This window comes from Bubalus bubalis, chromosome 23 (assembly GCF_019923935.1).
Source record: "Bubalus bubalis isolate 160015118507 breed Murrah chromosome 23, NDDB_SH_1, whole genome shotgun sequence".
Taxonomy (NCBI): domain Eukaryota; kingdom Metazoa; phylum Chordata; class Mammalia; order Artiodactyla; family Bovidae; genus Bubalus; species Bubalus bubalis.
The window spans coordinates 36,654,309-36,679,994 of record NC_059179.1 but is presented as its reverse complement, the minus strand read 5'-3'; the positions used below and the strand labels follow the sequence as shown (position 1 = coordinate 36,679,994).

Below are 25,686 nucleotides of genomic sequence, written 5' to 3'. Positions count from 1 at the left end.
ACAAATTGTGTATGCTTGTGTATATGTGTGTGTGCGTGTATGCATATGCACTTAAAGAACAGGAGAAGGTGATTGCATTTAAGAAAACCAGCACGTTTAATAAATGATGGCAATAACCCAGCCCCATTATGGGGAGCAGTTACTGCCATCCTTTGCTTCAGTGATGGTGCAATTAACTTAATTAACACATACTTCTGCGGTGAGTCTGCTGAAATAACACTTTGCCTTTTCACATGGCCCAGCCTTGCCAGCAAGGCGTCTCCGACTCATGCATCTTCCAAGTTGAGAAGCCAGAATGTTAAATGGTTTTGAGTTGGTATGCAGAAAACAGAATTCCAGAACTCCCAGGTCTAATTACCTAGAGAAATATTAGAAACCTCATTGAAAACTTGTAGAATAAGGCAGACACCTTACTGGGAAAGATGGAAGGCAAAAGGAGAAGAGGGCAGTAGAGAATGAGATGGTTAGAGAGCATCACTGACTCAATGGATATGAATTTGAGCAAACTGTGGGAGATGGTGAAGGGCAGGGAAGCTTGGCTGCTGCAGTCCATGGCGTTGCAGAGTTAGACACAGCTGAGCGACTGAACAGCAACACAAGCAACAACAACAAAGGCAGACACCAATGCATCCTAAAGGGGAGGTATGGGATGGTTGTGACCCCCTAAGGAAGTCATCCCCACCAATGCCAGAATAACTTCCCACAGAGATAGCATCCTATCCTTGTGTGTGAAAGTGAAAGTTGGTCAGTCGTGTCCAACTCTTTGCGACCCCATAGACTATACAGTCCATGGAATTCTCTAGACCAGAATACTGGAGTGGGTAGCCTTTCCCTTCTCCAGGGGATCTTCCCAACCCAAGGATCGAACCCGAATCTCCCGCATTGTGGGCAGATTATTTACCAGCTGAGCTGAGCCACAAGGGAAGCCCAAGAATACTGGAGTGGGTAGCCTATCCCTTCACTAGCGGATCTTCCTGACCTAGGGATTGAACCGGAGTCTCCGGCATTGCAGGCAGTTTCTTTACCAACTGAGTATCAGGGAAGCCCTGCATGAGGTACAAACAAAAGAGCTTTCCGCCCATCATGATAGCAACAAAGGCTTTGATAAATGAGAGTGAGTCTGTGCCTAGATAAGGAACAAGTCTGAGGATTGGCCACTTTGGTGTAGCATGGAGCCCTACTAATAGCCTTGACTGAACGCTCTAGAGGAATGCTTTAGGGAGACCTGGGATAAAGGGCATAATACTTCTCTTTGGGGGTCTTTAGTTTCATTCTAGTCCTTCAGAGTAGCTGAAAAGCTCTCAAGAATGTTCCTTCTACTCCATGACCCTCTTTTTCCCCCTTTTCTCAATTCCATGGATCCACTCATTTTCTATCTTTCTACCTATCTCCTGTGACTCTGAAGAGCTTTATTTTTTATTTCCTTTCATGTTGACAATTCACCCTACACTCCTTTACCATATTGATTATTTCAGGCACACAGCTCATCAATGAGATTACATTTTTCTTCAGCGCTGACGTTCTTCTGTTATTTCCCACAGCAATGGAGCAGGGGGCTGGTCCATGATAGAGTCTCAGGAAATAATTGCTGGATTTCTTTTTCTTTCTCTTTTCTTCGCTTAGAAATTGGATGGACTAGTTCCACCAGATTGGCTGCTTGTATTGGAGACACAAGGGCTTTCCTGGTGGCTCAGCAGTAAAGAATCCACCTACAATGCAGGAGCTTGAGGAGACACGGGTTTGATCCCTCGGCCAGGAAGATCCCCTGGAGGAGGGCAGGGCAACCCACTGCAGTATTCTTGCCTGGAGAATCCCATGGACACAGGAGACTGGTGGGCTATAGTCCATAGGGTCACAAAGAGTTGGACATGACTGAAATGACATAGCACAGCATGGCATTGGAGACCCAATATAACAGTGGCTTAATAAGACACATTTATCTGTGTCTCACATAATGCTATGGAGATGGAAGGTCCAGGGTAGGCAGGCAGCTTTGTTTCAGGAGGTCATCCTGGGGACTCAAGTCCATTCTGTTTGCTGCTCTGTTTCTCTAGTTGCTCTTCTCACCTGCCTGGTCAAATGTAACACACCGAGCAGCAGGATGGAGAACAACAGAAAAATGTAGAGCCCTCAGAGATTCTTTACATCCTTTCTGTTACCTCTGATTCATCAGTTCCAGGCCACAGGACCACAACTGGCTGTAATGAAGGCTCAGAAGTATAATCTTTATTCTGTGGGGGCCAGATGTCCAAATAAAAATCAGAGCTTTAATTAATTTTGAGCAGTGATTTTCAAGGTTTTTAACCATGATTCACGATAAGAAACACATTCTACATGACAATCCAATACAGGCATCAGACACATTCAGAAATTAAAAGTTTTTTGAAACTATTTTTACCCCTTCTCTGGGTAACGCATTTTTATATTTCATAAATGTTCTTTGTGACCAATGAATGGAGCATGGCCTGCAATTTGAAAGGTACTACTCTGAAGGGATGAGAGAAGAATCCTAGCGGGTAGTTAGGAGTCTCTATTGGGAAGGAAGTATTTGGGGCTGACCTTAGGCAAGATCAAGTACCCACATCCTTTGTAGTGTACATCACAGTACTATCCACAGTCCTGGATGTATACAAGAAAATAAATAAGTCAACCAAAGTAATCAGACCACGAATCAATTGGGCAATCAATGAAATCTTAGAGAATAAAGGTGAATCTCTACTGACGCTTGAGACAGAGTATTGAAGGCTAGAGGGGTCTTTCCACCAAGAGATCCTCTAGGGATGGGAAAAGAAGAAATTATTTTTGTCTCTTATTATGGGTTATGTGCAGATAAAACACTCACACAAATATCCATCCTATTGATCCTTCTATATTTTAAGCTTAACAGATAATTCAGATCAAAACCAAATTGATCTTGTGTTAATTCTTTGTCATGGCCTCAAATTTATGAACTGTGTCAAGGGCAGTCTCACATTTTCATTGCTCTAGTGTATCTCCTAGACTACCCTAATTTACTTTTGTGCTAGAATAATCTATATAACAGATTTGTCATTCCTTCGATACATTTCAAGTCTGGGGAAAACCTCATACCGTGTGATGTTTTCTTCCTTGACAGTTTCAACTGACTTTTGTCAGATTTTTGACAGGGGAAAATAAAACCAACAACGCGAAGAACATTACACTGCATTTGTTTTCTGAGCAACAGTTTTGGATGAGTTTGAAATGACTTTTAAATGATGTCACAATCGATGCTTTAAAACAGGCCCAAATCCTTTGTGCTGCAAGCACTGTTGGCTTAATTAGTTCTGGTGGGGGCCGCATCATTAACTGCCGGCTAATTTTGTTAGTGGGCTCCTACTGCAGCGCTGCCAGAGGTTTTGGTTTTGGTAAACAGTGCATTTCCATGGCATTCATTGAAGGACGCCTGGGTAAGTGGCAGGACAAGGGTGTGCTTTGCTACAGAGCTTTTCATTGTTGCAGGCAGGGCCTCCGAACCACTCACTCCCAAGTTTTTGGTCGTCTTTCCTGCTTCTCTGTTTCATCACTGCTGGGAGAGGCCCCATCCTACCACTTTAGACCTAATGAGTAGCAAAAGAAGTCAGAAGTTTTTACTGCCTTCAAGGCTGCTAAAAGGCTTTTGAAGAAATGAGTCAGTGTTTTCAGGCTTGTTTTCATTCCACGTCCCAAAGCTCATCCGGATCGGCATCTGTGTTTGCTGCCTCCGGAGAGTGAGAGGCTAATTACTGGACAAAGCTGGGGATTAAGCTTCCCTCTTGCCCTCATGATGGAACAGTCCCTCCGGAACAGGGTTTAGGGCTTATCAGGAGAGCGGTGGAGAGAAAAGGTGTTTCCTCAGTGCAGCCCTTCCCCATCCTTTCTGGATAAAGAGGAATGAAATGTACAGGGCTTTTCATCTACCACCTTTGGCAATCGCTAAGAAAACCTCGCAAGTCCCCTGCAGATGGGGTATCTCTTGCCATCTAGCCAAGCAATAAGACATGACAGGCACTTTATTGCATCAGAGCTGCACACCTTGAATGCATTTTGTGGCATAAGGCCAAAGTACAAATGACTTCCAACTCTCACAAAATGCAATATTCTTTCACAAATGCATTAAAATGCATTGGCTTATTACTACTAAGAAATGAAAAGTGCTTGAAAACTAAGGAGGAAGTGAGGTTTCCTACCAGAGGCTCCTAAGGGTCAGGCACCTTGACAGCCAATAAGAAGCTTCCATTTGCAAATGATGTTCAAAAGACATACCTTAATATAGTCAGGCTGGAAAAGGGCTCTGAAATCTGAGAGCAATGGGCTCTTCCTATACCCACAAAGGGCAAACGTTGATGTACAGCCCTAAAGGGTGAAATTGGTGCTGCCATATTGACCCTATGCCAGCTTCCTAGATTTGGATGATTTCTAATTTCTCATTTTCCTGAAAGACCGCACGAGGTCTTGCATGTTTATAAGAGAATTGCTAACACTCTGGATCAACTTGGCTTCTAAAAATTTGCTTTCGAGGATGAAGCCTACAGGTTAACTGTAATCTGGCCCTTCTAAATTCTTCTCTCCCAGAGACACATTTCTAGATGATTAGAGAACTTCAGGTGGGACTGTTACTCTGCCTCTGGCTTTATGCCTTAAAATATGACCTAAGGCAAGCTATCATTTCCCAGAAATTAAATATGTCATATGTTACTATTAAAGTGAACCAGAAAAACAGCATTCTATTACAATAATGGTTTTTTTTTTAAAGTAAATGTCAAATCCCCAAAGGAATAATACATATTTGATACTATTATTGAAACAGCAATACCAGCAATTGCATGAGGTACTTATATTTAGTATTTTTCCTATAGTAAAGGGATTTTATGTAAATCTTTCAGTAGAATTATTGTGTCAGAGGAAAATGAGAAACAGCCTCACTTATTATGCATGGCATCAATACATTTCTTGGAGGTGACGGTGTGTCCGTTATCACTCTAAATGGTGGGGATGCAAAAATAAAATGAGTAGAAAATGTCCCTGCCTTCAAGGAACTCACATTCCAGTTGAACATGCAGATATAGCAACCAACTACAATGCAATGTCACAGTAGTTGTGTAAAGACTCCAACTGGTCCATGAGAGTGCACATTATAAACAACGACTCTTCCTAACCAATGTCCTCAATATCCTTAATGACCTGCTAAAGCTTAGCTGGATCTTCACATATCAGGATGAAAAGTGCATATGATGGAGATAGAACAGCATGGGCAAGCTTGTAGCAGGAAAAAAAAAAAGAAAACATGGCACATTTAGGTAATAATGAGCGGTTTCGAATAGTTACAGAGGTAAGCCTGTCAAACTGCCTAATGTCAAATACTTTGATAGACTAGTCTGAGTTTAAAAAAAAAAAACCTTGAGTGATTTATGAGCAGTATAATTTGACAAAATGAATGTATTTTGCATTATACTCTATAGGACCAAGGCAGTGAAAGTAGGAGACAAAATACTGCATGGAATAAAACTGTCATACTCACCATGACTCATCTGTTAACTTATGAAAATACACTTACATCAAGAAATGCAAGAAAATTGCTCACTTCACGTGCTTATGGGTGGATTGAACCTAATTTTGTAGCATTAAACCAATTTCCCACTGAGAAAACATGTCACAGAGGATGGCATGAACCTTTATAATTATTAATAATATTTGATATTTCTATGTCACCTTTCATCCTGAGATCAGACCTGTACACACGGGAACAGATAAGCTCCAAAGGAACAGAGATAATACTAATACAGTAATTCACACTGCATTTCTATCTTTTAAATTCCAAGAACTTTTCAGCCATGTATTTTTCTCGCTTTTAGAAAGTAGTGGATATAGTTGCAAAGCAGAGGTTTTTTTGAGCTCCTACTGTAAGAAGTTTTAGGGTGGTGTAAGGGCCACATCTTTCTGCACACAGCTATCCTTGGCAGATCACTTCCCTTTCCTTAGTTTCTTTACCTGTTGATATTCTTCTGAGAATCAGCAGTGGGCTATGTTCTCATGGATTTTCCAACTTCCTTCAAACGATTAACATCATCATCATCACCATCACAATAATGGTGACGACTGTTGCTGCTTATAAAACACTCATTTTAGGCCTGCTTTGTTCTACTTTCTGAGAACTTTATATACACACCACATTAAATAATTTCACGCCAACATTATAGAGTAGGACTGTTCAACAGAACTTTCTGTGATGATGGACATGTTCCATATCTATGCTGTCCGATATGGTGGTCACTACCCACAGAGGGATATTGGGTACCTGAAATACAGTTAGTGCTATTGAATAGTAAAAAATAGTAAAAAATCTACCTGCAATGCGGGAGACCAGGTTTGATCTTTGGGTCAGGAAGATCCCCTGGAGAAAGGAATGGCTACCCACTCTATTCTTGCTTGGAGAATTCCCTGGACAGAAGAGCCTGGCCGGCTACAGCCCATGGGTTCAAAAAGAGTCAGATACTGTTGAGTGACTCACATACAGTGCTACTGAGGAACTGCGTCTTTCTTTTATTTAATTTTCATTGAAATACTCACATGGCTAGTGAACTTTATATACACATCACATGAAATAATTTTACACCAACATTGTAAAGTTTTGTTCAACAGACCTTTCTCTGATGATGGAAATGTGGCTAGTGACTATTGAGTTGGACAATAAAGTTATATACTTTGTGGCTTATTTTTTTAAAACCCCATTTTCATCATCAGTAAGAACTTAATGAAGAATAGAGTGAGTGAAAAGTTCAGAAATATCTCAAAGCTTACAAATATTTTAAAAGAAGTCCTATATTTTACATTTGGAGAACTTTTATTTATATCTGCTCCCTGTCAAAATTTTATTTAAAAAATGCCTGTGGAATGGTAGGAAAGCACAGGATAATTTAACAAAGAACCCTTATAAAAGACGTGGATGACGTTCTTAAATGAAATCTCATTGTCCTCCAACCATTCCATGTGGTCTGCAAGGACAAGCACTAGTCCATCCATCCGATTACTTCCAAACGGAGATATTCACCACTACTTTTAAAATGGAGTGATGAAAGAGAGTTTTATGTTTTGGGTGTCCATGGAGAAACAGTCTTCAGATAAGCTCTTAATTCACCTTTCTGCAATTCTCTCACTGAAACCACCTCCCCAGGATTTCTCTAGTCTGTGTGTGAAAATATGGAAATAAACTGTTTTGACGTGGAGAAATTGATTGGAAGACTTAATTGCATTTCCGCTGAGTCCACTCTGTAACTTAGACTGTTACCACTGCCAGAGACTGAGACTGCAAGTAGCCTTTGGTTTGAACCATCTGTCGCGAAAATGTGACATATGTTTGCTTTGTTTACTCAACAACCAAGCGTAAACTGATACACTGAACAAGAAATCCGTGTGTGGTGTGACTGTGTGTGTGTGTGTGCGCGTTTGTACGCCCGGCGCGTGTGAGGAGGGGGGGTGCTTGTTGAGGGTTTCATACCCGCCCCCGAGGAACACGTGCACAGGAGCGCAGATCCGTCGGATGTCCCCTCGGTTTGGAGCCCGTGTTGTTGCCCCGCGCACTCCAAACAAAGCGCAGCCCGCAACCCAGCGGCAGCCGCCGCGATGAGGGACACGCCTGACTGATGTGTAGATGAATGGAGAGCTACGCAGCCCTCCGCTTCCTTCCTCCTTTCCCCCCGCCCTTACACCCCGGCCCCAAACTTCAACCCAAGCCCCTGCCCTTTTCAAGTACCCACCCTTCCGTCGATCAAATTGACCGTCTCTCTCTCTCTCTCTCTCTCTCTCTCTCTCTCTCGCACCCCATTGTCCAGTACGATGGGTTTGCATATTTGACAGCTGGGCTCACCTAGACTTGATGCAAACTCGGCTTCCTCAAGAGGTGAACTCAGACATCAGCAAAGATCCCATATATAAGTCCTGAGCGGCTGGATGAGCTTGTCACCGCGAGCTGTTGCCCAGACCCCTCTCTGGACCCAGTGTAGACGTTGGTGCCCCGTGCGCCCCCCGGCGTGTGAAGAGGGGAGCGTGTTTTCGGGGCGGGGTTGGGTGGGGGTAGGGGGTCAGCAGCCTGGCTGAGAATGAGTGGTCCCAGGGGCTGGGGTCAAGGGCTGCGCGTGTGAACCTTTAAATTTATTGTTATTTTACATTTTACTCTTGAAACAGCCAAGATGGAGGTCAGCTTATAAATTTCCCAAAGCTAGGTCTGACGCGGTTGAAATGCAGTGGGCCAGGGGGTGCGCTTTTGTTTCCTTGTTCAGGCTCGAGAAGAGAGGCAGAGACTGCGTGTGCACGTGCGAGTGTGAGTGTGAGCGCGTTGGCGTGGATGACTGGCTGGACACATCCTGCGATCGCAGCCCCGAGGGCCAGGGTCTGAGTGTGTGTTCGAACACGCCAAATCTTGAGTCACAGCCGCGGGTGACGTGGGGAGAAACTTTGCGTTGAGAAGAGGCGCCTGGTTTGATTGTGCTAAGAGGGAAGGAAGAAAGAGGCCTTGTGCATTGTGCGTGTGTGTGTGTGAAAGAGAGAGACGAGAGAGAGAGACTAGCGGCGCTCGCGGCCGGCTGCATAGCGCTGTGCGTCCTGTGCGCGCTTGCGGGATCCGGCCCTGGGTCCCACGGCCCGTGAGTATGTGCATCTACGGCGTCCTTGCGGGCGAGTATCTGAGGGGCTGGCGGTGTGCTGCGGGGTGGCGGGAGCAGGAACAGGCAGAGGGTCCTCCGGCAAAGAAATTTGGCCAAGAAACCCGCTGTTCGCCGCGCAGCTCCCAGTGACCACTAACATCCCTAAGGGACCTCCCGAGCCGGGGCTCTGCTCGGAAAACACCCTGGCCCAACTTGGTCCTCTGCGCTCTCGAAGATTACCGCATCTTTCCTCCTAGTGCAGAGAAGTGAGATTGGAAAGGGAAGGAGGGGGCGAGTACAACACCCGCCCCCCCCCCCCCCCCAGTAAATAAATAAACTGGCATCTCGCCGCAGCTGGTTAAGTCCAGGTTGGTAGCATTTGGATAGCTTTCTCCCATTCTGTCGGTTTGGGAACCCGTCGCCTCGCCCTCATTCCCCTCTACCCGTCTTGTGGGCGTCCCTGAACTTTGGGGCGCAGCGTCTTGCGCGGCGCGGGGCTGCACCTGCCCTGGCGCTCCAGAGCTGCGGGCCCTGTGCGCTCGGCCAGGGTGACGGCGATGTTGCGCGCGACTCCGGGGCGCTGGGCTAGTGTCTACGCGGCGCGGACGCCAGGAAGCCGAGAACAGCGCGGCGGGTAGGGGCGCGCGAGCCGGGTTTCAGCCCCAACCGGGACATCGGTTCCCCCTCTCGCGACTGCCTCTGAATGGAGGCGAGCCTGAGGAGGAGGGGATACGGCAATGGGGGGCAGCGATTGGTGGTTTGGGTGGAGAGGGCCGGCTGAGCCAGAGAGCTGGCGAGAGGAGGGGGCGGTGAACTTCCCGGGAGAAGGGGCTCTTTCCGCGCCAGGGTTGGCGAGAAAGCTGCCGCCGCCGAGTGCTTCGACTCCAGGCAGCGGCCGGCTCGCTCTCGGAAAGTAACGTTATTTATTTATTTGCTTGCGTTGAAACCTCTTGGATTGGACCCAGTAGACACCCCCTTGGACTTTGGGAGCCCGCGTCTGACCTCTCCAGCCTTTACCCTGCGCGTGCGGGCGGCTCCCGGGAATACACGCACATGCACCCCCGGGGGACCCCTCCCCTCGCCCAGACCCGGGTAGGGGTGGGCCCTCACCCGGGCGCTAAAAAGTCCCCCAAGGCAGGAGCCGGGGAGGGGAGAGGGGCGGGGGAGGCTCCAGCGCTCTCCGCTCTGGTTTCAAAGCGCGCTCTCCCTTCCAGGTTGGGTCGGACCTGAACCCCTAAAAGCGGAACCGCCTCCCGCCCTCGCGCCAACCGCCCGCCCGGAGCTGAGTCGCCGGCGGCGGTGGCGGCGGACGGACCGGGGAGTTTCCTCTCGCCCTGGATGGAGCTGAACTTTGGGCGGCCAGAACAGCGCGGCCGTCCGGGGATCACTGCATGCTGAGCTCCCGTGGCGAGACCGAGCGGCAGGCCGGGATTTTCGGGGGGGCGGGGACCAGCTGCGCGCCGGCACCATGTTCCTGGCGACCCTGTACTTCGTACTGCCGCTTCTGGGTAAGTCGAGGCCGCCGCTGGCTTTTTTATCTGCGGAGTCTTTCCGGGAGCACTAGCGGCAGCAACCCCCCCCCCCCCCTCCAATTGTGTTGCTGGTGCGGTGGGGTGGAAGCGGGAAGTTCCGTTGCTGAACCCCCAGCAACCCCGGCTGGGGAGTGGGGCGCGGGCGGCGCGGCACTTGCCCGCAGTTTCTCTTCCTTGGTTTTTGTTTCCTACGTTTTGTATTGACCTAGCCTGCGGGCAATGAAAGGGTCTGAGCCCTCCAGCCCCGAGCCCGACGCTCCTTGCGAATCCACGGGAGCTCTCGGAGGCGCGGCGGGCAGGTTGGGTGTGGACAAGTACCCGACCAGGAGAGCAAAGTTGGAAGGGAAAAACTTTTTCCCCAATAGCATCTCAGGGCTCCCCACCGGGCGGGCCGGGGACCAGGACTCGCCCTCACCGTGGCCAGTGCCCAGCCCGCTGCTCTCGCCTTCCGAAAGCCCCTGGGCTTCAGTCGGGCCGGGCGGAGCGAATGGCTGGAACCGGGGCCGGCGGCCCTGGAGGTAGAGCGGACGCTGAGGCCGGTGGGTCCCGGGGCGGCAGGGTCGGCCCTCGCCGTGGGCAGCGCTGGCTCGCGGGCAAATCGCGAGAAACCCGCAAGCTTCGGGATGGAGTAGGGGGAGACCGGCGGCAGGAGGTGCCGGGGCGGAAAGATGGACCCTGGGGCGTAGCAGGGCGGGCGTGCCCGGTACGCCGGGAGCCCCAGAAGCCGGGTCCTGCGCGCGTCCTCCCTCCCCGCTGGCGCCCCGCGCCCCTGCCCCTCCGCACTCACGCGCCCTCCCCTCCGCCCGCAGATGTTCTCCTGTCGGCCGAGGTGAGCGGCGGGGACCGCCTGGACTGCGTGAAAGCCAGCGATCAGTGCCTGAAGGAGCAGAGCTGCAGCACCAAGTACCGCACGCTCCGGCAGTGCGTGGCGGGCAAGGAGACCAACTTCAGCTTGACCTCGGGCCTCGAGGCCAAGGACGAGTGCCGCAGCGCCATGGAGGCCCTAAAACAGAAGTCCCTTTACAACTGCCGCTGCAAGCGGGGGATGAAGAAGGAGAAGAACTGTCTGCGCATCTACTGGAGCATGTATCAGAGCCTGCAGGGTACGCGCGACCGGCTCCTCTCCCCTCCCCCAGCCCCTGAAGGCAGGGGGCCCCTGGGCCCCGGGGTCTGGCTGACCTCATCTTCCACTCAGTTCTCCCCAGCTGCAGAATGAGGACCTTTCATGGGCCCTCAGGGACGTCGGCAGCTGGTGTTTGCTGCCTCCCTAGCAGCACTGTTGGGGCCTGGTTGTTGGCAAACCCGTGATGGGGTGGAGGGACATCCCAGGGACCCCTGCTGACCTCTCTGAAACTTGGTCAGAACTTCGGAGTCAGGAATCCATTAAAGACCGCCTCGAGGAACCTGCGACTTCCCTCCAAGGAGGAGCACTGGCTCCACAGGATAATCGGAAAGCTTGCACTGCGTCTTGCCTGGAGTTTCTCTCTCTCTTCTCCCCTTCTATTCTGACACAAGATAAAGAATTCAGAATAAAAAGTCCAGTGGAATCTATTCTATCTTTACCATCCCCCCACCTCCAAACCTGATCAAAGGCAGATGTGGGGGAAAAAAAAAAATTGTCCTCTTAGATGATCTGAGTCTTAAACCAGCTAGTGTGGTTCAGCCTTGGTTCATACAGAAATGACTTAGAGAGGGACAGGTCTACTTGTTAGAGTCATCCATTACAATGGCAGTTTTTTGGTCCTTGTGTGCAGGAGGTGGCTCATGTTTGTAAATCTAACACAAACGTTCAGTGCCTTCATTCTCCGCTGAGACTCTTGCCGAAAATCTGTAATATACAGATTTGACCTCTCAGCTGCTACTTCCTCCAGAACCTGTTAATGAAAACCTATTTCAGAGGCTGACTGTTTAATAGCCAGAGTACCTGCTTTCTGACCGCATGCCATGTTTTGGGAGCAAAAAAAAACCCAAAAACCAAAATCGGGGGAGTGGGGGCTCTTTGGGGTCACCTTTCTTCCATTGGCTCCTGGAGGCAATCTGGGCTTGTGACGTCACTGATTCCTTCCTCTCTGGTTTCCTTCCTTTGCAAAGAGTGGGAGAGTTTTCTGGCAAGATCAGCCTGGGTTGTCCTCCAATGTTTTCATGGCACTCTGGGGAGAGCAAGGACAACAGAGGCAGAGGGAATGAAAAGAAATAACCAGAGCCAAATAGATGCATTTGAAATCTTTGAAAGTTTCAGCATCTTTTTGTTACACAATCATAACATAATTAGAATTCAGATTCAGTAACAAAAACTGCCTGAAATATGCCTGTTTTCCAATCTGAGCCCAATCTTTCTGTTGTTTTTAGGAAATGATCTGCTTGAAGATTCCCCGTACGAGCCAGTAAACAGCAGATTGTCTGATATATTCCGGGTGGTCCCATTCATACCAGGTAAGCAGATTCATACTTCCACTCTGATGCCTTCGCCGGCTTGAAATCCCTTGGCTTGCGTTCCCTTTGGCTCTCAAGCAGTGTATAAGGAGATAGTTGAATGGCACAGTGTTTCTGGGAAATTAGAAACAGGATGATGATAATGAAGAGGCAGAATGCCTAGAGATGATTGTACGACTTGAAAGTAATTCTAAATGAAGTAAATGTGGTGTGGTGGTTTGAAAGAGGTTGGAGGGAAGTGACTTGGTTGAATTTCTTCCCCCCGCCCCCCGCAATAAAATATGATTGGCCAACTCTTGCAAAGGGAGTGCCACTTCTGTCTGTAGGTGGCAATCGTATTCCCTTCTTGCTGCATACTGTACAGAGTGCCTCCCTGGAAATGGGATCTATTTAAATGATGCTGCTTTACTTTACAAGATGCTTGAAGATAATCTTAGATTGTTGAAGACTCTTGGACAGACTCACGTGTCTGCCTTTGACCGAAAAGATTAAGCTCTACTATTTGTTAACATTTTTTTGTTTTGTTTTTAATTTTTCCTGAGCAAGTGTGTGCATATACGAAAGAATATGTTACTGCCCTTTCAAAAGTGGTCTCACTTCCTGTGGTTTGTTTTGTCTGTGCAAAGCTACATTTGGTTTGGAAGTGAACTTAGTTTTAGAATTAAGTTTTCCATAACATCTGCATTCAGATAGCCCCACAAATAATGACTGAGGCAGTAATTTCCCTTAATGACATACAGATTCCAGACTGATGTTGTCTTTATTTGTTTACAATTAAGACTTTCTCAAGTATACATGGCCATCACAAAGTGTATGTTTCTTGGTGGTTAAACGTGGTGGTTCACACTGAATGTGATTCTATGAGATGGTGGTTTGGTCCTGGTGAGCATGTTCTAGTGTTCTAAATGTTTTATGCTTTCCTGCAGAAAGTCATAGAACCAAGAAAGTATGTAAATACTGAAATTATGTGTGAGTGTATTATACACACATTCACTCAAGACATCCATTGAGCACCTGCTGCATTCTCACCATTGGGAGTTTGGCAGTGAGCCAGATAGAAGTCATATCTGCTCCCGTGAATCTTAGAAGCAGCCAGCAACTGGCATTTATTAAGCTCTTGTTATGTGCCAGGCACTGTTTAAGATCTTTTCATCACTGGCTTATGTAGTCATCATCAAGTGTGTCTTACATATTGTTATTTCCATTTTAGAGATGACATGATTGAGGCAAGGGGAAGTTCGGAAACCAGCCCAAGATCACAGAGCTCCTAACTGGTGGAACCAGAATTTAAACTCAGATTTATTTGCAGGGTTTTGTAACATTTGTCTCTTACTGCTCACACTGTGCTCCTCAGACCATCAGCATGGACTGATGTCACCTGAAAGTTTGTTAGAAGTATGGAATCTCAGGCTACTTCCCAGAGCTGTGGGATGAGCATTTACATTTTAGGAAGCTCCCTGGGCTGAGCGCTTTATATGCTCAAGAAGCTTGAGAATCACTCTTCTCTATTATTTTTTGGTTCAGAGAAAAAGTGTGTGTGTATGTGTGTGTGTGTTTGTGTGGCCTCTTTCTGGGATAAAATATAAGAGGACAAGTTTAGTGTCAGAGACATTCATACATGATCCTAAATAATGTTGATAGCTTATACCCCAAACCCCTATTAATGTTCTCTGTCCCTTTGGCCCAGCCAGGACAGTGGCTCAGACAGTGTATCAGGAATGTGCAGACAAGAGTGTATGACCATCAGAGTTTTTGTGTTAGCAGATCAGTAGGAACTAGGGTGGGATACCAGAAACCTGGCTGACCTTCCTGGTACCGAGAGGGGCAGTGCCTCCTGCTGGCTGCCTGTGCCCTGGAAGCATTACTGCTCAGTCTTTGTACCAATGCCTGGAAGGATATGAACGCTTCTCCCCTGCTGGGAAAGTGAGAGTAAGGAAATAGGTAAGGAAGAAGGTTCATCTGGGTTTTAATTTCAAAACTGTTATGAACTATAGGGCTGTAATAGACTCATTTTACTCTCTCTGGGTCTCTCTTTTTTTGGTATAATGAGACCATGGAAGTAAAAATCCCCAGTCCTAACAGTCCATGATTCTGAGGGTAGATTGAGGTCGTCTCCAAAATCCCCCTCTTTTCAGTCCTTGCATTCTTTCTCCACTTAAAGTGACCTGGCCATTCTTGGATACCACTGGCTTGTCTGGGTTTTTTTTTATTTTTTTGATGGGTATCAAATGCTTCTGCCTGGACTAAGTCCCACCCATTCATTTTTTTGGATCGCTCTCTCAAACAGATATGTTTTCATAACAAATATGTTGTAAGACCCAGCCTGCCGAGGACCCAGAAGTCATAACTCAGGGCCAGGAAGATCTTGTCTGGAGCTACACTTTATATCTCAAGGGCATTGGATTTAGGTTCCAGCTGTAATGAGCTTTGACCTGTACAGTGACTGTATTCCTTAAGTGGGTATAGGAGAGCCAAATGGAGCCTCTAGAGGTTTCGAGCCATTGAATAATGCATATGATCCAGTTTGGCATTTGTAGGATGGAGAGGGACAGAGGATCGGGATGATGAATGCTGCTCTTCATGGTTTGAATCTGAGTTTCTAGAACATCTCTTCTGTTTTAAGAATGTCTCTGAGGAAACTGAGACAGCAGGGCCTTTGCCTTTTACAGATAGGGTAGCCGTCGGAGTTTCCATATTTGGATGTCTCTGCCCAAGGTGAAGAGAATGTTTATCCACATACGCTAAGGGTGAGCTGAATCCTTTCACTGAACAAGACATGTTTGACGTTCTTGCATTTCCATTTTCCTTGGACTCATCAAACCCACAGCCATCATTGGCACTGTTTACTTGATCACTAGTTAAAAGGCCATATGGAGATATTATCAGTGATGGGAACAAGGAAGGGACCAAAAATAAGGTAGAATAATGTTAAAACTGTCATCTGAAGCCTGAACTGCAGAAGGGAAATCAAGCAGGCTAGTCTGGCGAGAATTGAGGTAGGAAGTTGGAGGGATTCTTCTCCTGGAAGCACAATAGCAGAAGTGGAAGCATTGGCCTCCAAGGCACTTTGAAGGGCTCTGGGAAGTGCCCTTTCTGTGGGGGGGGATGCTGGTGTGGTTTTTAGGGGTCCCACTACACAGTGAGCTGGAGGACACAAAGGAAGAAGTGAGTCAGTGCAAGAGGACGTTGGAAGAGAGGCCCAGACCCAGGAAAGTATCTTGGGAGCCGAGGGGGCAGAGCTGTGTGGTGCTCAGAGCGTCCGAGGTTGGAGCTGTCAAGTGATAATTTCACACCTGTGACTCTTAGCCATGACTTTACTCTTTCACTTCCATTCTGCCTTGCCTTTTCTTCCTCACAAAAGTTCAAATGCAGCAAGAAGTAAATAGTAATTTGAAAGGAAGAAGAGCCTTTTGGCACTGTTTTTGGACTCTCTGGAAGGGGAGCGCAAAGCAGTGAGAAATTTGAAAAGTGGAAGTGGAGTGGGTGCTGAGAAAAGCCTGGAGATGGAGGATCAGAGAGTGGATATAAGCCCCTCAAAGGCAGCGAGATATTTTTAAGAAAGGGCTCCAAGATTTAAAAGTATTGATTGGGAGGTCAGATTTTGTAGAGAAGAGTCAAGAAATGTCAGACCTTCTTCAGGGGTAATCAAAGTCAATGGTATTTGCAAACAAGAGTCAAGTGGAGAGATTGTGGGACAAGAGTGGTGCTAGTATTTGAACATTCTTTATCTGCTTTGGTGAAAGACAAAGTTCTAGTTCTTTGGCTTTGTAGCCATTTCCCTACCAAACTCCCAGAGAGTGGCTTAGATTTTCAGAGGAAACCTTAGGATCTTGAGGTTGGTTCCCATGTAATTGGAAATGGCTTGCCGCAGCATCAGATGCCCCTAAGCTCTCCTGAGTCTGGCTCCTTTTTGAATTATGCTGTAAATCATGAGCCAAGTTTAACATTTCTGTTTTAATGCACCATCATATTTATCTAACTATTAAATGAAGTTTCTTAAAATGTTTACATGTTGAAGAAGAGCCTTATAAGACCATCTGCTGGCTTGTCAAATCATGACAAGAGAGAAACGCTTGTAAGTACTAGCTGCTAGGGGTGTGTGGTGGCCCTCTCCTTTTTATTCAGCTCTCTAATCGTGTGTCCCTGTATTGAGAACCCTTATAAGTCTTTTGTTCTCTATTCTGGTATATATTAAACTCCTTCACGGGGCTTCCAGGCGGTGCAGTGGTAAAGAATCAACTTGGTAATACAGAAGAAGCAAGAGATGCAGATTGGATCCCTGGGTTGGGAAGATGCCCAAGAGTAGAAAATGGCAACCGACTCCAGTATTCTTACCTGGAAAGTTCCATGGACAGAGGAGCCTGGCAGGCTGCAGTCCATGGGGTTGCAAAGAGTTGGACACGACTGAGCGACTGAACACACAGCATATGACCATCTTCCTAGGCTACCTTGGCTCCGCCCTCCCTCTCGAAGCCACTGCCCCTCTCCAGTCAAGCTCACTGAGTAGGCCATTCCCAGGTATTGCATGCGTGTTTGCTTTCCCGTGCCTTGACACTTGGCTTTGCCTCTGTTTGGAAGGTTTCTATTAGTTCTTCAAGACCGAGATCAGGTTTCATCTCTGAGGGCCGTGCTGGAATTCCCCCAGACAGGCACTTCCACTCAGGATTCTCTCACGCTGCAGTTCGCTCTTGCCTTTATGGTAGCTGTTAATCACAGCCTATCGAGAGGACTTATTTATGCGTCTGTCTTTTTCACTGGAAAGTCGGAGATTTGCTTGAGATGCCGGGTGTTTGCTCAGCATCGAGCATCCGTCCTGGCTCTGAGCAGGCATTAGCACAACCATATGTGCTAAGTCACTTCAGTCCTGTCCGACTCTTGCAACCCCATGGACTGTAGCCCGCCAGGCTCCTCTGTCCATGCGATTCTCCAGGCAAGAATACTGGAGTGGGTTGCCATTTCCTACTCCAGAGGATCTTCCTGACTCAGGGATTGAACTGGCGTTTCTTACACCTCCTGCATTGGCAGGCAGGTTCTTTCCCACAAGTACCACCTGGGAAGCCTTGATCAACCATAGGTGGTTGAATATCAGAGAAGAGATCTAGTCCAATCCTTTGCTTTTACAAAATTGAAGTTCAGAGATGGGAAGCCATTTCGCCTGGGCCACATTACTTGAGGGTCTCCTCCAGAACCTTTTCTTGGATCTGGTACTGCCTTAGAGGATGTCGGCATTGACCTCTTTCTGTTCTGCCTACTGTCTGAACAGACATCATCTATCTCTGGGACCTCAGCTACCATGGACACTGATGACTCAGAGCCTTCCCTCCTACTCCTCTCCAGCCTCTCCTGAGCTCTAAACCAGCATTTCCAGTTGAAACCCAGCTGAATCCATCAGGATATATATATCTCAGTTACTTCAAACTCAGTGCATCCAAAATGGATCTCATCATCTCTCCCCTTTTCTCCTTACATCCTCCTCTCCTTGAGTCTCTTGTCTTACATAAAGGCATTGCCTGCCTAACTCGTAAGCTTTGGAATCATCTCCACCACCTCCCCTCCCCTCCTCAACTCCTTGCGCTGGACCCATCACTAAGTCCTCCTGAAATTACTTGCTGTTTTTTGAATTGCCTTTCTCTCCATTCCCTTAGTCTACCTATCTTACCTTTCACTTGAGCTTTGCATTGGCCTTCTTACTGGCTCCACGCCTGTGTCTAGTTTCTCCTTGTTCAACCTGGCCACCCATTGCCAGATGTTACCTTAGCACCTTGGTGACTTCCAGGAGTGATCTGGTTTCAGTCTCCCTTGTTAGATTTTTCTATTAATCAACTTCCCATCTCACCCCAGTCGCCCGTGTCTGAAGAAACTAGGTTGACCAGCTGCTGTCCCACCAGTCCTCTGGGCAGCTTTGTGCCTCTTTCATCTTTGTATGTGCTGGTGCTGGAGAAGGGACACGTGCTCCAGAATTGCACTCACCTGGGCGGATCTCCAGCTCTGCCGCTTGTTTTGGGCAGGTCATTTGATCTCATGGTACCTCAGAATCCTTGGATATAAGATGAGATGGTGATACTACCTCCTTTACAGGTTCTTGGGAATTAAAAAGGCTATATGTAAAAAGCTTTGCCTCTTGCCTGAAATATAATTGGTCCTCAATAAAATCTCAGTCATTTTTAATACTGTGCCAAGACCGTGTTAGCTGTCAGCTCACTCCTGACTCCAAAAGTGGGGCTTGTTTTCGACACACCATATTCCCTGGTCAGGGCTTCCCAGGTAGCTGAGTGGTAAAGATTCTGCCTGCCAATGCAGGAGATACCGGAGACGTAAGTTCGATTCCTGGATCTGCAGAATCCCCTTGGGGAGGAATGGCAGCCCACTCCAGCATTCTTGCCTGGATAATCCCATGGACAGAGGAGCCTGGTGGGCTTCAGTCCATGGGCTCACACAGAGTAGGATGCGACTGAGTGACTGAACATGCACACGTGATTCCCTGATCATGGAACCATGATTCTATGTCTAGAAAAGCATAGCAACCCCAAGCTTTCAGAAAGGCTGCTCATCAGTTGGCTTGGACAAGAAAGAAGAAATCTATCCACTATCAAAAGGGCCCTGGAGGAAAGCCCTAACTTTTAATAACCCAATTTGAGTCTTAAATCCCCCTTGGGGAGGGTCTTCCTTTTGCCTGCTCTGATCCCCCTGTTCCTCTGGGGCCGGATCCTTCCTCTGGCTCTTGCTGCAGCTGGCTGTCACCCCGGGTGGGAGCTCTTCCTGTACTTAAGGATTCTTGTGATCAGCCTACCCTTCTCAGCTTGACTGATTCCCATTCTTCTAACCTCTCCCCATAAATCTTCTCTGCAACGCCCCTCATAGCGGGAAGAATTACTGCTGCCTGAGAAGGGCATGCCTTAAACCTGGGAAAGGCTTCCGTCTCCACAGGCCCTGCTAAGTACACTTCCATTTCACTTTCACAGACCGCTACTTTTGGCTTTTATTCTCTCACTCTCCGGCCCCTCAGAGATCCATGTTTATGGTACGACAGTAAGAAATTACAAACAGGTAGGAAAGGAAAGCGAATTTAAACCATTCATAGTCTCAGCTCCCAAAGATAACCGCTGTAAACATCTGATACGAGCCTTTGCAGCTTTTTTCCTATATATATGAATATATATAACTGTGTGTGTACATATATATTTATCTTTTTTTTTCTTTTTTACAAAAATGAAGTCGTAGTCTACACATGCTTTCTTATTACCTGCCTCATGACCTGAGGAATCTGGGTCTTCTTATGTCACTGACCCCTTCCTAAGGGCAAGCTTTATTATTTAGATGAACTGTCAACCTTGAGAAGTTTCGTGAGTAAGGCCTCAGGTCTTTGCAGTGTCTCGATACTCTGGCAACCGCCGGAATGTTCCAGTGCAGGCTGTGGAAGTAGAGACAGTCAGATATTTTGCATAGAATTACTGTAGGTCCTGTTACCCAAAGAGGGGAGATAAAACATCGGTGAGTGACAGGTAATTGCATGAACTGAAGATTGTTACAAGGTGCAAAATTATTTATAGCCAATATGTCTGTCCTCATTCCTTCCCCTTAGTCTTCTGAAGTATTTCTTTCTGCCACCTCTTAATTTTTCTGCTGTCGAAGCTTATTTTTTCCAAAGGATGTCCTTTTTTTGTTGTTGTTGCTATTGCCTGGAATACAGTGAAGAATCATCAAGAGAAGTCATCAGGATCGTTTTATCCAAAGAGCACTGGTCCAGGAATCAAGAGCCTGTGTTCTGCCTCCAGCAGCTAGCCAGTGACCTTGGCAAGTTTTTGCCTTTCCAGAGAGACACCTTCTCCTTTTGTAAAATGAGGGCAGCCACTGAAGATGACCTGTAATGTCTTCCTTCTTTCTCTAAGGGCCTGACTATGGAATCTTGTGTTATTCTGTGACTTACTGTTTTTCTATCCAGCCTTTTCTTCCTACCAGAGAAAATCATCATCTCGCCATATACATTTTCATATTAATAACATTTGTAAAGCATGATTTATTCAATATGTACCTTACTTTGCACCAGAGTGTATTTAAAGCATCTCATTTGAATACATGCAAGAAGATAAAATAAGAAAGTGGAGAAAATAAAGAAGAGGGGAAAACGAGAGTAGGAAAGAGAAAAGGAAGCCAGGAGTGAAGACAAAAATGCATGTCATAAGATTATATTTTAACAAATCAAATTATTGGAAGTACAGTGTGAAAACAAAGGGATAAATATAATCCCTGATGGTAGATGCCATAGGACTTTTGGAGGTCATTCTAGTCCAATCCTTTTATTTTACTGATAAGAAAACCAAGAGTTCCATAAATTTCCAGGACGGTGAAACATAAATTGTCGAGGACAGTGATGACAAGTAAAATTAGGTATGTGTGTGTTTTTAAATTGATATTTGAAATTCTCCATCTCCTGGCATTTCCTCACCTCCTTTGAATTGTCCTTCACCGGCTCCTCAGCCATGCACTCTTTTAGTTTGCCAGACTTTGTTCTCACAGTTAGAGCGAGAAGCACAGCCTTTGACTTCAGTTAAAGGGTTGGCTGTCCATTGTTTCGGAATTATTTCAGAACAAGGGTTAATTAATAGGTCTCTGTTTGGCAACAGAATCCAGTGGCCAGAATGTTCATTTTCTTATCTTTTGACACCCTTCAGAATTGTCTGCAATGAAAACTAAGAAATTATTTGTTACTTGAAGCCTGCCCAGCCTTCACGTTTAAAAAAAATTAATCTTTTGTCTGGATTTTTTTTGTTAAAGAAACTAACCACTTCCCGTAATTTAGAGACTCAACTAGCTGGGTCAGTGATGAGAACGAATGGGTAATTTGCATAAGGGGCTAATTTATTATGTCCCCTGGGCATTTCTTTCATCTCTCTTCCCATTCTAATTAATGTTCTAAGAGGGTCTATCACCATATCAGAAATTAAGGGTGAAAGCAGCCATTGTTAACCTTTATTCTTATGATTTTTTATCTTCTGTGATCTTTTAACCATTTTCTTTTCATATCCAGGGATTTACACAGATAGAGCCGGGAAGTGCAGGGAGAGGAGATTTTAGGGGTGTGCTCTTTTCTGATCTTTCTTCAAATAGTGGGTTGTTGTAAAAATAAAAATGACTCAGGGTAGCTTTCCAACCACAGAGGGATTTGTAAAACACACAGAAGGGTACAGTCATGGTGCAGAATTGTTACTGAATTTGAGCCCCTTAGAAACATCTATTTAAACATGTATATACACACACGCACAGATAGAGATATATGTATATATCTGCCTGTTCATGTGTATATGTGTGTATTTATAGCATATGTGAGTGTGGATGTCTGTATTGTTAAACATTTTGCCTCTAAAGATCTTCCTTGACACGTGTTTCAGTCGGTTCTGGCTGTGACAAAGACAGCTGCGTGTGAGCGAGTGTGACACAGCTGAGGAAGGCAAGAGAACAAGCAATTTCTTCGAAAATCAATTGCAATTTACTCCCACTAAATTGGCCCACGGTCCGCCCCGTCCGAGCATTAGCATATGACAGACTTTTAATCATTTGGTCAAATGGCCTATTTCTGGTCAAACCACAGTTGCCTCTGGGGCTCTGCCCTTAGTCCTAGAGCTGTATTGTCTCCAGACCTGCTGTCTCTTTAAAGAGGATATAACTGTGGGGAGAGGAGTTCCTAGGGGAGGCCCCACTGAGTGCCCTCAAGGCCATTATTTCCTTTTGATCCCCACCTGTGCTAAAAGGTGAGCTTCCCTGTTGGCTCAGACAGTAAAGAATCTGCATGTAATGTGGGAGACCCAGGTTCCATCCCTGGGTCAGGAAGATCCCCTGGAGAAGGGAATGGCAATCCACTTCAGTATCCTTGCCTGGAGAATTCCTTGGACAGAGGAGCCTGGCAGCTTAACAGTCCATGGGGTCCCAAAGAGTCAAACTTGACTGAGCAGTTAACACGTAACAGTATGCGAAAAGGTAGGTATAATATTCTGATTTCTGAAAGGGAAACCTGAGATCAGAGAGGATGATTAACTTTCTCAGCACCACACCGCCATTAAGTAGAAGAGTTAAGTCTCACATCTTATTTCTGCATCTTCAAAGCCTGTGCTCTTTCTACTGTTATGTGATGAAATTTTAAGCACAGACCTGATCCTTTATAAGGATCCTTTATTACTAACCTACGTAGTTCCTGCTGTCTTCTCTTAATTCCCAGTTTCCTTTGCTCTGTCTTCCACCTTAAAGCACTATTTGACAAAAGGCCTTTAAAGTTGAAATATAAACCAATATCTATTATTTTAGTACTTAGCCCTGCATTCCGATGGGTTCTTAATTGACAAGTAAAATCCAGAACACGCGTGCTATTAAAACCATTCCTGCGGAACTGCAGAAATATTAACCAAAGAAGCAATTTCTGGTTTGTATCTTTTTTTTTTCATTTCAGTGTGAGATGGAAGGATTCTAAAGTAGAGCAGAATGCCTGGAGCCATTTTTTTGTCATGTTGTTGTATAAATAGCATTACACAGTGGTAAAGAAAGGAATACATACTTTAGTCCCACTTTAAGGTGACCTAATAGGCTATTCATTTGTCTTCCATCATACTGGTACCACTTCCCTTCACGTCCCTCTGATGGTGTAAGAAGCGCTATGCCAACTGTTATTCCTGTTGCCCTGTGTACATTATTGTTTTGTGTATAGTTAATAATGTATGAAAATAAGTATTGATTGCATTCTTTGTAGAAATAGGCCAGCAGGTTTCCTAAAGCCCATGTTTATGAAATGTTTCATTGATCCTTGTTAGTATGAGTTTCAAATAAACTCTTGATGAAGAAGATACCAGGAGATCAGAGAATTCTGGAGAGTTCTTGATGGAACTATTATATTTTCATATGTTTAGGAATGGCAAGTGGGATTTGAATGGGAGGAGTGACCAGGTGAACTCTAAACATACTCCTGATGGAAATGGCTACCCTCCCCGTGAGACCTTAAGAAAAATAAAAATAATAATTAGCAACAGCTGTGAGAGGCAGTGAGCTAGGTGTTTTACACACAATAGCTTGTGTTAACCTTGTTTAGTAGAAGGTACTCTTAGCCCCACTTCATGGCTGAGAAGACTGAGACCCAAGTAAGGAACTGGCTAGAGGGCACATGCCTAGGAATGGGTGGAGCTGCATTTTCACCCAGGAGGCCTGGCTCCAGAACCCACACTGTAGTGTCTGTCTGCATCCATGTAACAGGAGAGATAGTCCCTGAAAGCCAAGAGCACAAACTGCATGAAGTCATAGACATTTTGTGCTGAGTTATATATATGTGTGTATGTATGATCGGAGAAGGCAGTGGCACCCCACGCCAGTACTCTTGCCTGGAAAATCCCACCGGCAGAGGAGCCTGGTAGGCTGCAGTGCATGGGGTCGCTAAGAGTCGGACACGACTGAGCGACTTCACTTTCACTTTTCACTTTCATGCATTGGAGAAGGAAATGGCAACCCACTCCAGTGTTCTTGCCTGGAGAATCCCAGGGACGGGGGAGCCTGTTGGGCTGCTGTCTATAGGGTTGCACAGAGTTGGACACGACTGAAACGACTTAGCAGCAGCAGCAGCATGTGTATGATATACACAGGTAATATATATTATATATAAAATAAGTACACTATAACGAAGAGACGAATTGGTTGGCTTCTGTGATCTCTGTTGACTTTCAGTATTTTGGTGTGATAGAGTGGCATTTCTGTCAAATTCATTCATCACATACTTATTGAGAATGTATGATGAGCCTACTGAGAGGCCTAGGTGATTCAGACCCTACTGTTGCCTTTTAAGATTTCTTTTTTCTTGTTTTAGGGATAGGAATAAAACAAAACAAAATAGGTTATAGGTATATAACAAAAAAAAAATAGGTTTTATGGATAGGTATAAAAAAAGCAGATTATGTTGCAAAATGGTAGGCAAATGAGTAGAACTCCATACAGGCTCAGATGTGGCCTTAAGGAGAGAATATTTGACTACATGGAGATATGGACCAGAAAAGGCTTCTGAAGGGGACTTTGAGCTGGGTTTTGAGGAGTGGATAGAAGTTTCCTACCTAGAGGTGGTTTAGGGGGAGCATTCCAGGCAGGGGCAACAGCATGGGCAAAGATGCTGAGTGTCCAGGTTGCAGTTATAAGCTGCTGGAGACGTCAGTATGAGCAGCGGTGGGAGACAAGCTGGGCAGAGAGGTGGGTTTTTCATGCTCAGAGGCTTGGCCTTTTGTCTCAGCAGAACCAAGGAAGGATGATGGCTTGTGTATCTTAGCACTATCGGGATTTTTAGGTTGAATCGTATGAAATAGCCATTTTTGCAGGTCAGCATGGTAGCATAGCACACATTTCATATGGCTCAACCTAATATAGTTTTGTGTCATAAAGCACGTAGGGTTCTGGATGCTCCCAGACTGGAGAACGACATAGGGTTAGGGTTCGTAACTCCTCATCTCAGAAAGTACCTGTTTATCTCAGCTCCTGATGGACACAGAGCAAGTGTACGTCAAGTTTAAGCTTCTCTCTTTCAGACCTTCTCCCTGGGGGAAGAAGATGCCAAAGGCACCCATTGCACACAGCTCCCCATTTAGGTGCCCAGGGCGGGCAGAAGAGCCGGAGTCAGTGAGGCCGCCTGGACCTCACAGGGTGGGCTCAGAAAGGGAGTGGGGCACCTGGAGAGCAGGTCACAGCGGGACTGAGTGCAGGAAGCAGGTGGTCTGGGGCCAGGTTATGAAAAGTCTTCATGCTGTTATAGGAGACATATTGACTTGTAGCAGGAGAAAGGGTGTTGTGGAAAATTGTTCAGTGGAGCCCCTTAGCCACTGAGTGATCTGGCTGGTGAAAAGGGTTAGCCTGGAGGTCATCGGCAATGTGGGCAGTCTTGGATCCCCCAGAGGAATGGCTCCCCACCTGCCTTCTTTTTTTCCCCCAAGATTAAATGTATCTATTTTTGGCTATGCTGAATCTTCATTGCTGCACGTGAGCTGTTGCAGAGAGCGGGGGCTACTCTCTGCGGTGCATGGGCTTCTCATTGTGGTGTCTTCCCTTGTTGTGGAGCACAGGCTCAG

At 46.3% G+C, this 25,686-nt stretch overlaps 1 protein-coding gene across 4 annotated transcripts in view; it reads left to right on the top strand.

Moving 5' to 3' along the window:
• Window positions 1-9,078: 9,078 nt before the first annotated feature.
• The window catches only part of GFRA1 (GDNF family receptor alpha 1), a 230,299-nt gene continuing 213,691 nt past the window's right edge, over window positions 9,079-25,686 (top strand). The window contains exons 1-4 of one of the 4 annotated variants that reach the window (XM_044934905.2): window positions 9,079-9,273; window positions 9,854-10,147; window positions 10,981-11,274; window positions 12,521-12,604. In XM_044934905.2, the coding sequence (XP_044790840.2) occupies window positions 10,108-10,147; window positions 10,981-11,274; window positions 12,521-12,604 (418 nt within the window). In that variant the 5' untranslated portion in view covers window positions 9,079-9,273; window positions 9,854-10,107. Of the gene's footprint in view, window positions 9,274-9,400; window positions 9,553-9,593; window positions 9,732-9,853; window positions 10,148-10,980; window positions 11,275-12,520; window positions 12,605-25,686 lie in introns of those variants that run through there. The other 3 variants (XM_006071673.3, XM_006071676.3, XM_044934906.1) reach the window with 3 other exon arrangements.